The sequence below is a fragment of the Oncorhynchus clarkii genome, chromosome 9 (genome assembly GCF_045791955.1).
Source record: "Oncorhynchus clarkii lewisi isolate Uvic-CL-2024 chromosome 9, UVic_Ocla_1.0, whole genome shotgun sequence".
NCBI lineage: Eukaryota > Metazoa > Chordata > Actinopteri > Salmoniformes > Salmonidae > Oncorhynchus > Oncorhynchus clarkii.
In genome coordinates this window covers 9,350,772-9,363,608 of record NC_092155.1, presented here as the reverse complement: position 1 = coordinate 9,363,608, position 12,837 = coordinate 9,350,772, and the positions used below count along the sequence as shown (strand labels likewise).

At 50.1% G+C, this 12,837-nt stretch overlaps 1 protein-coding gene across 7 annotated transcripts in view; it reads left to right on the top strand.

Moving 5' to 3' along the window:
• LOC139415811 (MAP/microtubule affinity-regulating kinase 2b) overlaps positions 1–12,837 on the top strand; it is a 111,900-nt gene that overhangs the window by 60,074 nt on the left and 38,989 nt on the right. For all 7 annotated transcript variants that reach the window (XM_071163921.1, XM_071163922.1, XM_071163920.1 and 4 more), the window contains exons 8-13: positions 4,364–4,600; positions 5,557–5,676; positions 6,706–6,805; positions 6,924–7,036; positions 8,182–8,308; positions 11,284–11,414. In XM_071163921.1, the coding sequence (XP_071020022.1) occupies positions 4,364–4,600; positions 5,557–5,676; positions 6,706–6,805; positions 6,924–7,036; positions 8,182–8,308; positions 11,284–11,414 (828 nt within the window). The remainder of the gene's footprint in view (positions 1–4,363; positions 4,601–5,556; positions 5,677–6,705; positions 6,806–6,923; positions 7,037–8,181; positions 8,309–11,283; positions 11,415–12,837) is intronic.

Genomic DNA, 12,837 nt, shown 5'->3' with positions numbered 1-12,837 from the left:
GTAAATGAAATTGCTAAAATGTACTTAAGTATAAAAAGTAAAAGTATGAATCATTTCACTCCAACATTCAGATCTCATTTACAGACGAAGCCTGTGTGTTTAGTGAGTCCTCCAGATCAGAGGCAGTAGGGACGACCAGGGATGTTCTCTGTTTAGTGAGTCCTCCAGATCAGAGGCAGTAGGGATGACCAGGGATGTTCTCTGTTTAGTGAGTCCTCCAGATCAGAGGCAGTAGGGACGACCAGGGATGTTCTCTGTTTAGTGAGTCCTCCAGATCAGAGGCAGTAGGGATGACCAGGGATGTTCTCTGTTTAGTGAGTCCTCCAGATCAGAGGCAGTAGGGACGACCAGGGATGTTCTCTGTTTAGTGAGTCCTCCAGATCAGAGGCAGTAGGGATGACCAGGGATGTTCTCTGTTTAGTGAGTCCTCCAGATCAGTGGCAGTAGGGACGACCAGGGATGTTCTCTGTTTAGTGAGTCCGCCAGATCAGAGGCAGTAGGGATGACCAGGGATGTTCTCTGTTTAGTGAGTCCTCCAGATCAGAGGCAGTAGGGACGACCAGGGATGTTCTCTGTTTAGTGAGTCCTCCAGATCAGAGGCAGTAGGGATGACCAGGGATGTTCTCTGTTTAGTGAGTCCTCCAGATCAGTGGCAGTAGGGACGACCAGGGATGTTCTCTGTTTAGTGAGTCCGCCAGATCAGAGGCAGTAGTGATGACCAGGGATGTTCTCTGTTTAGTGAGTCCTCCAGATCAGAGACAGTAGGGACGACCAGGGATGTTCTCTGTTTAGTGAGTCCTCCAGATCAGAGGCAGTAGGGATGAACAGGGATGTTCTCTGTTTAGTGAGTCCTCCAGATCAGAGGCAGTAGGGACGACCAGGGATGTTCTCTGTTTAGTGAGTCCTCCAGATCAGAGGCAGTAGGGACGACCAGGGATATTCTCTGTTTAGTGAGTCCTCCAGATCAGAGGCAGTAGGGATGACCAGGGATGTTCTCTGTTTAGTGAGTCCTCCAGATCGGAGGCAGTAGGGACGACCAGGGATGTTCTCTGTTTAGTGAGTCCTCCAGATCAGAGGCAGTAGTGATGACCAGGGATGTTCTCTGTTTAGTGAGTCCTCCAGATCAGAGGCAGTAGGGACGACCAGGGATGTTCTCTGTTTAGTGAGTCCTCCAGATCAGAGGCAGTAGGGACGACCAGGGATGTTCTCTGTTTAGTGAGTCCTCCAGATCAGAGGCAGTAGGGATGAACAGGGATGTTCTCTGTTTAGTGAGTCCTCCAGATCAGAGGCAGTAGGGACGACCAGGGATGTTCTCTGTTTAGTGAGTCCTCCAGATCAGAGGCAGTAGGGACGACCAGGGATGTTCTCTGTTTAGTGAGTCCTCCAGATCAGAGGCAGTAGGGATGACCAGGGATGTTCTCTGTTTAGTGAGTCCTCCAGATCAGAGGCAGTAGGGACGACCAGGGATGTTCTCTGTTTAGTGAGTCCTCCAGATCAGAGGCAATAGGGATGACCAGGGATGTTCTCTGTTTAGTGAGTCCTCCAGATCAGAGGCAGTAGGGATGACCAGGGATGTTCTCTGTTTAGTGAGTCCTCCAGATCAGAGGCAGTAGGGACGACCAGGGATGTTCTCTGTTTAGTGAGTCCACCAGATCAGAGGCAGTAGGGATGACCAGGGATGTTCTCTGTTTAGTGAGTCCTCCAGATCAGAGGCAGTAGGGACGACCAGGGATGTTCTCTGTTTAGTGAGTCCTCCAGATCAGAGGCAGTAAGGATGACCAGGGATGTTCTCTGTTTAGTGAGTCCTCCAGATCAGAGGCAGTAGGGATGACCAGGGATGTTCTCTGTTTAGTGAGTCCTCCAGATCAGAGGCAGTAGGGACGACCAGGGATGTTCTCTGTTTAGTGAGTCCACCAGATCAGAGGTAGTAGGGATGACCAGGGATGTTCTGTTTAGTGAGTCCGCCAGATCAGAGGTAGTAGGGACCAGGGATGTTCTCTGTTTAGTGAGTCCTCCAGATCAGAGGCAGTAGGGATGACCAGGGATGTTCTCTGTTTAGTGAGTCCTCCAGATTAGAGGCAGTAGGGATGACCAGGGATGTTCTCTGTTTAGTGAGTCCTCCAGATCAGAGGCAGTAGGGATGACCAGGGATGTTCTCTGTTTAGTGAGTCCACCAGATCAGAGGCAGTAGGGATGACCAGGGATGTTCTCTGTTTAGTGAGTCCTCCAGATCAGAGGCAGTAGTGATGACCAGGGATGTTCTCTGTTTAGTGAGTCCTCCAGATCAGAGGCAGTAGTGATGACCAGGGATGTTCTCTGTTTAGTGAGTCCTCCAGATCAGAGGTAGTAGGGATGTTCTCTGTTTAGTGAGTCCTCCAGATCAGATGCAGTAGGGATGACCAGGGATGTTCTCTGTTTAGTGAGTCCTCCAGATCAGAGGCAGTAGGGATGTTCTCTGTTTAGTGAGTCCTCCAGATCAGAGGCAGTAGGGACGACCAGGGATGTTCTCTGTTTAGTGAGTCCTCCAGATCAGAGGCAGTAGGGACGACCAGGGATGTTCTCTGTTTAGTGAGTCCACCAGATCAGAGGCAGTAGGGATGACCAGGGATGTTCTCTGTTTAGTGAGTCCTCCAGATCAGAGGCAGTAGGGATGACCAGCGATGTTCTCTGTTTAGTGAGTCCTCCAGATCAGAGGCAGTAGGGATGACCAGGGATGTTCTCTGTTTAGTGAGTCCTCCAGATCAGAGGCAGTAGGGATGACCAGGGATGTTCTCTGTTTAGTGAGTCCTCCAGATCAGAGGCAGTAGGGATGACCAGGGATGTTCTCTGTTTAGTGAGTCCTCCAGATCAGAGGCAGTAGGGACGACCAGGGATGTTCTCTGTTTAGTGAGTCCTTAAGTACTTTAGCTCCCGCCTTGGGCCAATCGGTGTAATTTGGTAAATTTCCGGATCTCTATGGCAAGACACATCATTCACCCAAGTTTCGCAAAATCTTGCGTGTCACCGATCCACAGTCCCCGATTTCGCCGTGGGGGACAACAAACGGATCTGGGACCAGGCTAACTGGCATCAAACAGATCTGTGACCAGGCTAACTAGCATCACACTGATCTGGGACCAGGCTAACTAGCATCACACTGATCTGGGATCAGGCTAACTGGCATCAAACGGATCTGGGATCAGGCTAACTGGCATCAAACAGATCTGGGACCAGGCTAACTAGCATCAAACGGATCTGGGACCAGGCTAACTAGCATCAAACGGATCTGGGACCAGGCTAACTAGCATCAAACAGATCTGGGACCAGGCTAACTGGCAATTTGTCTGCTCATTGTTTGATGTTTGGACTCTTTCGCTTCCTTTTTAGAAAATGACAAACACAAACTTTGCATAGGGAACTAGAGAATAAAAAGGTTACTGAGTGCATCTCTCTTTCCTCTCTCTCTCCCTTCCTCTCTTTCCTCTCTCTCTCCTCTCTTTCCTCTCTCTCTCCCTTCCTCTCTCCCTTCCTCTCTCCCCTCCTCTCTCCTCTCTTTCCTCTCTCTCTCCCTTCCTCTCTCCCCTCCTCTCTCCTCTCTTTCCTCTCTCTCTCCCTTCCTCTCTCCCCCTCTCTCCTCTCTTTCCTCTCTCTCTCCCTTCCTCTCTCCTCTCTTTCCTCTCTCCCCCTCTCTCCTCTCTCCCCCTCTCTCCTCTCTTTCCTCTCTCTCTCCCTTCCTCTCTCCCTTCCTCTCTCCTCTCTTTCCTCTCTCTCTCCCTTCCTCTCTCCCCCTCTCTCCTCTCTTTCCTCTCTCTCTCCCTTCCTCTCTCCTCTCTTTCCTCTCTCTCTCCCTTCCTCTCTCCTCTCTTTCCTCTCTCTCTCTCCCTTCCTCTCTCCCCCTCTCTCCTCTCTCTCTCCCCCTTTCTCCCCCTCTCTCCTCTCTCTCTCCCCCCTCTCTCCTCTCTCTCTCTCCCCCTCTCTCCTCTCTCTCTCCCCCTTTCTCCCCCTCTCTCCTCTCTCTCTCCCCCCTCTCTCCTCTCCTTTCTCCCCTCTCTCCTCTCTCTCCCCCTCTCTCCTCTCTCTCTCTCGCCCCCTCTCTCCTCTCTCTTCCCCCTTTCTCCCCCTCTCTCCTCTCTTTCCCCTCTCTCTCCCCCTTTCTCCCCCTCTCTCCTCTCTTTCACCTCTCTCTCCCCCTCTCCTCTCTTTCCCCTCTCTCTCCCCCCTCTCTCCCCCTCTCTCCTCTCTCTCCCCCTCTCTCCTCTCTCTCCCTCGCCCTCTCTCCTCTCTTCCTCTCTCTCTCTCCTCTCCTCTCTCCCCCTCTCTCCTCTCTCCCCCTCTCTCCTCTCTCCCTCTCTCTCCCTTCCTCTCTCTCTCCTCTCCCCACCAGGCTGAGAACCTACTCCTGGACTCTGACATGAACATCAAGATAGCAGACTTTGGCTTCAGTAATGAGTTTGTAATGGGCAGTAAGCTGGACACGTTCTGTGGTTCTCCTCCCTACGCCGCCCCAGAGCTGTTCCAGGGGAAGAAGTACGACGGACCCGAGGTGGACGTCTGGAGCCTGGGGGTCATCCTGTACACACTGGTGTCAGGGTCGCTGCCCTTCGATGGACAGAACCTCAAGGTGTGTGTGGGGAGATGGAGGGAGGGGTGGGCGGGTGTGTGAGATGGTGACATAGAGGTGTGTGTGTGTGAGATCTGTATTCTGTTCTACAGACTGACCTCTAACCCTTAACCCCTGACCTCGTACCCCTAATCACTCCTCTGTCTCCCCCTATATGAGTTGAGGGGGAAATACTCATATAGAATGATAGAGGCCTCTAGTGGCCAAAAGGCAGTATTACCATGGGCAGCGCCACTGAGGACCTCCACCATTTTAATGTAGTCAACTGGGAGGGTCTTCCAACTTCATTGGTTGAAGTCATGTTAGAGTCATGTTTAACTGGGTCATCAGGAGGGATCAGCCAATCGTGAAGAAGAAAATGTACTACTTTAAAATGGAGATAGCACAGGCAGCACCATTGAGGCTGTCACAGACCCTATAATGGCACAGATACAAAGATGAGTCCTCTATCTATCTCTATGGAAATACCTTATCCTGTTCTACATGTCTGACCTCTCCCATCTCTCTCCTCCTATAGGAGTTGAGAGAGCGCGTGTTGAGGGGGAAGTATCGTATTCCGTTCTACATGTCTAGATTGACCTCTCCCATCTCTCTCCTCCTATAGGAGTTGAGAGAGCGCGTGTTGAGGGGGAAGTACCGTATTCCGTTCTACATGTCTGACCTCTGACCTCTCCCATCTCTCTCCCCCTATAGGAGTTGAGAGAGCGCGTGTTGAGGGGGAAGTACCGTATTCCGTTCTATATGTCTGACCTCTGACCTCTCCCATCTCTCTCCCCCTATAGGAGTTGAGAGAGCGCGTGTTGAGGGGGAAGCACCGTATTCCGTTCTACATGTCTGACCTCTGATCTCTCTCCTCCTATAGGAGTTGAGAGAGCGCGTGTTGAGGGGGAAGTACTGTATTCCGTTCTACATGTCTAGATTGACCTCTGACCTCTCCCATCTCTCTCCCCTTATAGGAGTTGAGAGAGCGTGTGTTGAGGGGGAAATACCGTATTCCGTTCTACATGTCAACAGACTGTGAAAACCTACTGAAGAAGTTCCTGATCCTCAACCCCACCAAGAGAGGCAGCCTGGAGGTCAGTCAGTCACCTTTAACGCCTGACCGCTGTGACCACTCACCTTTGACCCCTGACATGTCCCCTGGCTATAAAATGTTTCCTAACCTGAATATTTAAATACTTATTGTTTTCTTTGTGTGAGCTACAGTTGTCCCTCTCTGTTCCCCTCTCTGTTCCCCTCTCTTTTCCCCTCTCTGTTCCCCCTCTCTGTTCCCCCTCTCTGTTGTCCCTCTCTGTTGTCCCTCTCTGTTCCCCTCTCTGTTCCCCTCTTCCTATTGTCTACATTATACCCTTTACTCTCTTCCTCTTCTCTGCCTCTCTTCCTCTCCTCCGCCTCTCTTCCTCCGCCTCTCCTCCGACCTCTCCTCCTCCCACCTCTCTTCCCCCCACCTCTTCTTCTCCTCCTCTCTCCTCTTCCCTCTCTTCCCCCCTTCTCTTCCTCTCCTCCTCTTCCTCTCTTCCCCCTTCTCTTCCTCTCCTCCTCTCTTCCCCCTTCTCTTCCTCTCCTCCTCTCTTCCCCCTTCTCTTCCTCTCCTCCTCTCTCTTCCTCCTCTTCTCTTCCTCTCCTCCTCCTCTTCCTCTCCTCCTCTCTCCTTCTCTTCCTCTCCTCTCTCCTCCCCCCCTTCTCTTCCTCTTCTCCTCTCTCCTCTCTTTTCCTCCTCTTCTCTTCCTCTCCTCTCTCCTCCTCCTCTTCCTCTCCTCCTCTCTCCTTCTCTTCCCCTTCTCCTCTCTTCCCCCCTTCTCTTCCTCTTGTCCTCTCTCCTCCCCCCCTTCTCTTCCTCTTCTCCTCTCTCCTCCTCTCTCTTCCTCCTCTTCTCTTCCTCTCCTCTCTCTTCCTCCTCTTCTCTTCCTCTCCTCCTCCTCTTCCTCTCCTCCTCTCTTCCCCCCTTCTCTTCCTCTGCTCATCTCTCCTCCTCCTCTTCCTCTCCTCTCTCTTCCTCCTCTTCTCTTCCTCTCCTCCTCTCTCTGCCTCCTCTTCCTCTCCTCTCTCCTCCTCTTCCTATCCCCATCTCTCCTCCTCCTCTCCTCCCCTATTCCCCCCAGCAGCAGATAATGAAGGATAGGTGGATGAATGTGGGTCATGAAGAGGAGGAGTTGAAACCGTACATAGAGCCCATGCCTGACTACAAGGACCCCAAGAGAACAGGTAGACTCTAAAACACCAGCCTCAAATTGCTCTTATACGTTTCTATCATCGTATGTACTGTATAATACTAATGTGTGTGTGTGTGTGTGTGTGTGTGTGTGTGTGTGTGTGTGAATAGAGATCATGATTCAGATGGGTTACTCCATGGAGGAGGTGCAGGACTCGCTGGTCAACCAGAAATACAACGAAGTCATGGCCACGTATCTACTACTGGACTACACAAACCACGAGGTGTACACACACACACACACACACACTACTACTACTACTGGACTACACAAACCACGAGGTGTACACACACAAACACACACACACACACACACACACTACTACTGGACTACACAAACCACGAGGTGTACACACACACTACTACTGGACTACACAAACCACGAGGTGTACACACACACACACACACTACTACTGGACTACACAAACCACGAGGTGTATACACACACACACACACACACACACACACACACACACACTACTACTGGACTACACAAACCACGAGGTGTACACACACACACTACTACTACTGGACTACACAAACCACGAGGTGTGTACACACACACACACACATATACACACACTACTACTGGACTACACAAACCACGAGGTGTACACACACACACACACTACTAGTGGACTACACAAACCACAAGGTGTACACACACACACACACTACTAGTGGACTACACAAACCACGAAGTACACAGATACACACTCACATATACTCTGTGTTTCTTGGTGTCCCTCTCTCTGTGTCTCTCTCTCCGTCTCTCTGTCTCTCTCTCTGTCTCTCTCTTTCTCTCTCTGTGTCTCTCTCTCTGTCTCTCTCTCTGTCTCTCTCTCTCCGTGTCTGTCTCTCTCTCTGTCTCTCTCTTTCTCTCTCTGTCTCTCTCTCTGTCTCTCTCTCTCCGTGTCTCTGTCTCTCTCTCTGTCTCTCTCTTTCTCTCTCTGTGTCTCTCTCTCTGTCTCTCTCTTTCTCTCTCTGTGTCTCTCTCTCTGTCTCTCTCTCTCCGTGTCTCTGTCTCTCTCTCTGTCTCTTTCTCTCTCTGTGTCTCTCTCTCTGTCTCTCTCTTTCTCTCTCTGTCTCTCTCTCTGTCTCTCTCTTTCTCTCTCTGTCTCTCTCTTTCTCTCTCTGTCTCTCTCTTTCTCTCTCTGTGTCTCTCTCTCTCTCTCTGTGTCTGTCTCTGTCTCTATGTCTCTCTCTGTGTCTCTCTCTCTGTGTCTCTCTGTCTCGCTCTGTGTCTCTCTCTCTCTGTGTCTCTCTCTCTGTGTCTCTCTGTCTCGCTCTGTGTGTCTCTCTGTCTCTCTCTCTGTGTCTTTCTATGTCTCTCTCTCTCTGATGAATTCTCTTATTTCCTGTTCTCCAGCTGGATGAGGGCATCATTAAGCCCCGCCCAGGAAATGAACTCTCGAAAAGTAGCGCCCCGTCCCCGCCCAGCAAGGTACAGCGCAGCGTATCGTCCAACCAGAAACCCCGCAGAGCCACTGACCAGGGTGAGATACGTGTGTTTGATTGGAGAGGAGGGAAGGAATTCAGTCAAGTGATCCCTAGATGCTGATCTTGGGTCAGTTTTGCATTTTCCCCACTAATGGTTAAAGGGGCGCCGTAGTCAAAAACGTGTTTTTGTTCCTGTGTTTTATATTTCCACACTATGAGTTTGGAATAATACTGTGAAATTAGTGAACATTGTGATAATGATGATAATGAGTGTGAGGGCTGTTTAAACTGACTGTTTGGTGGGTTTTTGGTTCGCCTGGGTGTCATCACCAGCAGAGAATGCGATCGGAGCGAGGAGTGAGATTCCCAAAGGTTGGAGCGTCGGCCTTCTCGCCCGCTCCAGTAGCGCTCACTTCAGGAGCTCACAGCATGTCCGGCCCAGCATGCATCTGTAGTCTACTTGTGTGCTGTGAAAGGCCCTTGTGATGGAGACAGTAGCTAAAGAAACATCAGAAAAACGTGCTAAATCAAGGTGTCTTACACGGAACCCAAAACCGGCTGCGCGCTCATCGTGCATACATTTATTTTAGTCCCCCCACACCAAACGCGATCACGACACTCAGGTTAAAATATCAAAACAAACTCTGAACCAATTACATTCATTTGGGGACAGGTCGAAAAGCATGAAACACGTATGGCAATTTATCTAGCTGGTTTGCACTTGCTAGCTAATTTGTCCTGTGATATAAACATTGAGTTGTTATTTTACCTGAAATGCACAAGGTCCTCTACTCGGACAATTAATCCACACATACAATGGTAAACCGAATCGTTTCAAGTCACCTCTCCTCCTTCCAGGGTTTTTCATATTTGAACTTATACGGTGATTGGCATCTAAACTTCCATAATATTACCACGACAACCAGCAACACAGTTCGTCTTTCAATCACCCACGTGGGTATAACCAATGAGATGGTACCTGCTTCTATAAACCAATGAGGAGATGGCACGTGGGTACCTGCTTCTATAAACCAATGAGGAGATGGGAGAGGCGGGACTTGCAGCGTGTCTGGGTCAGAAATAGGAATGACATCTATTTGAGCCCTTGGCAACGCAGAAGCTCATTGACGTGCGTGAGCAGTGTGGGTACAATAATTGAATAACATAGATTCCAAAATGTATTTTGGAACACGCGACGCGAGCGGTGTAGTCAGGGTACTACGAAGATGTGGACCAATAGCAAGAGAGGGAGTGTGGTGATGTAATGTCCACAACTAAAGAATCCATGTGGAATCTGAAAAGGCAGGTATCCCATGAGCATGATAGTGTGCTTACTACGTGTACATGCTAACAGAAAGGAACGACGTGGGTAGATAACTGTGTCATTGTAGCAAAGTATTTCTAAACTAAAAAAATCAGATCGCTTAAAAGTTTATTTCGTTTTTGTTCTATTAGCCATACAATAGGCCATAATTGATTTTGGCCCCATAGGCCTGGCATATTCCAACTTTCAAGGAGCTTTACATTTTGAAAATCTGCCCAAAATTCTGCCCAGTCTGGCAAGAGTGGCATCCCTAGTGGCTCTGCAAGCGAGGAGAGGGTCTTCCCCGCTGCTGTTCTGGTCTGGCCTGTTCTGGCCTGTTCTGGTCTGTTCTGTTCTGGTCTGTTCTGGCCTGTTCTGTTCTGTTCTGTTCTGGTCTGGCCTGTTCTGTTCTGGTCTGTTCTGGCCTGTTCTGTTCTGTTCTGGTCTGTTCTGTTCTGGTCTGTTCTGGCCTGTTCTGTTCTGGTCTGTTCTGGCCTGTTCTGTTCTTTTCTGTTCTGGTCTGTTCTGTTCTGGCCTGTTCTGGTCTGTTCTGGTCTGTTCTGTTCTGTTCTGTTCTGGTCTGTTCTGGTCTGTTCTGTTCTGGTCTGTTCTGGCCTGTTCTGTTCTGGTCTGTTCTGGCTTGTTCTGTTCTGGCCTGTTCTGTTCTGGTCTGGTCTGTTCTGTTCTGGCCTGTTCTGGTCTGTTCTGTTCTGGCCTGTTCTGTTCTGTTCTGGCCTGTTCTCCAGACACCATCACATGAGCCTGAAGACACGCGCTCTGGACAAACTGCTGTTTCTAAACATGAATTCAAAGGCAATGTAGAAACTATTAAGGCATTTTAAAAAAACAAACATGTAATTTGTATTTAAGTCACAGTCTAATATGCGTAATTTATAGACTACGATTTAATACAACACAATGTAGTGTAAATGCTGAGCCTTAATGTTCCTGTTTCTCTACCAGCCTAGAGTGTCACACTCACTATCACAATGGCTGTCTATGTAGAGTATAACCTTGAAGTAATACAGCCTAAATCATTCATTTTTGTTCCTTCTTAGGCTTCCTGTCTGGCTCCTGACCTACTTAAGAGTGTTAATATGCTGTTTTGATGGGGGCGGCAGGGTAGCCTAGTGATTAGAGCGTTGGGCCAGTAACCGAAAGGTTGCTAGATTGAATCCCCGAGTTGACGAGGTAAAAATCTGTCTTTCTGCCCCTGAACAAGGCAGTTAACCCACCGTTCCTAGGCCGTCATTGTAAATAGGGATTTGTTCTCAACGGGACTTTTTAATGTTCTGGGGGATGGGAAGCTGATCCTAAATATGAAGCTTGGGAAAGCTTCACACCGGAGGAGGATGGACTTATGGCTTCGGTGCCTATGTACTTCTTTCAGTCTGTCTCTCTCTCTGTCTCTCTCTCTCTCTCTCTGTCTCTCTGTCTCTCTGTCTGTCGCTCTGTCTCTCTCTCTGTCTCTCTCTCTCTGTCTCTCTCTCTTTCTCTGTGTCTCTCTCTCTCTCTTTCTGTGTCTCTCTCTCTCTCTCTCTCTTTCTCTGTGTCTCTCTCTCTGTCTCTTTCTCTCTCTTTCTCTCTCTGTCTCTCTCTGTCTCTCTCTGTCTCTCTCTGTGTCTCTCTCTCTCTCTCTTTCTCTCTTTCTCTCTCTCTCTCTTTCTCTCTTTCTCTCTCTCTCTGTCTCTCTCTCTGTCTCTGTCTCTCTCTCTGTCTCTCTCTCAGGGTCTTCTGCCAGGGGGCGTGGTCAGGGAGACAACAAGGAGGATTCTGGGAGGAAAGGATCTGGCAGCTCGGCCAAAGTTTTGACCAGCCCGCTGGTCTCTGACCGCAAGAAGAGTGCCACACCCTCTACCGTGAGCACACACACCACTCTACACCACACCACTCCACACCACTCTACTCTACACCACTCTACTCTACACCACTCCACACACACCACTCTACTCTACACCACTCTACACCACTCTACACCACTCTACTCTACACCACTCTACTCTACACCACTCTACTCTACACCACTCTACTCTACACCACTCCACTCTACACCACTCCACTCTACACCACTCTTCACCACACCACTCTTCACCACACCACTCTTCACCACACCACTCTTCACCACACCACTCTTCACCACACCACTCTTCACCACACCACTCTTCACCACACCACTCTTCACCACACCACTCTTCACCACACCACTTTTCACCACACCACTTTTCACCACACCACTCTTCACCACACCACTCTTCACCACACCACTCTTCACCACACCACTCTTCACCACTCCACTCCACACCACTCTACACCACTCCACACACCACTCCACACCACTCCACACACACCACACCACTCCACACACACTACTTCACTCCACACACACCACACCACTCTACACCACTCCACACACCACTCTACACCACTCTACACCACACCACACCACTCCACCACTCTACACCACACCACACACACCACTCTACACCACTCCACACATCACTCTACACCACTCTACACCACACCACACCACTCCACCACTCTACACCACACCACACCACTCCACACACACTACTCCACTCCACACACACTACTCCACTCCACACACACTACTCCACTCCACACACACTACTCCACTCCACACCACTCCACACACACTACTCCACTCCACACACACTACTCCACTCCACACCACTCCACACACACTACTCCACTCCACACCACTCCACACACACTACTCCACTCTACACCACTCCACACCACACCACTCTACACCACTCTACACCACTCCACACACACTACTCCACTCTACACCACTCCACACCACACCACTCTACACCACTCTACACCACACCACACCGCTCCACCACTCTACACCACTCCACACACCACTCTACACCACACCACTCCACCACTCTACACCACTCCACACACCACTCTACACCACTCCACACACCACTCTACACCACACCACACCACTCCACCACTCTACACCACTCCACACACCACTCTACACCACTCTACACCACTCCACACACCACTCTACACCACACCACACCACTCCACCACTCTACACCACTCCACACATCACTCTACACCACTCTACACCACACCACTCCACCACTCTACTCCACTCCACTCCACAGTCGAGTTATGAGTGCATGGTTTAGATTCATGTGTTGATGACATTGTTCTATACCACAATTATACCCTGTCCTCTTTCCCCCCTCCTCTCTCGCCTCTCTCTCCCCCTCAATCTCTCTCTCTCGCCTCTCTCTCTCTCCC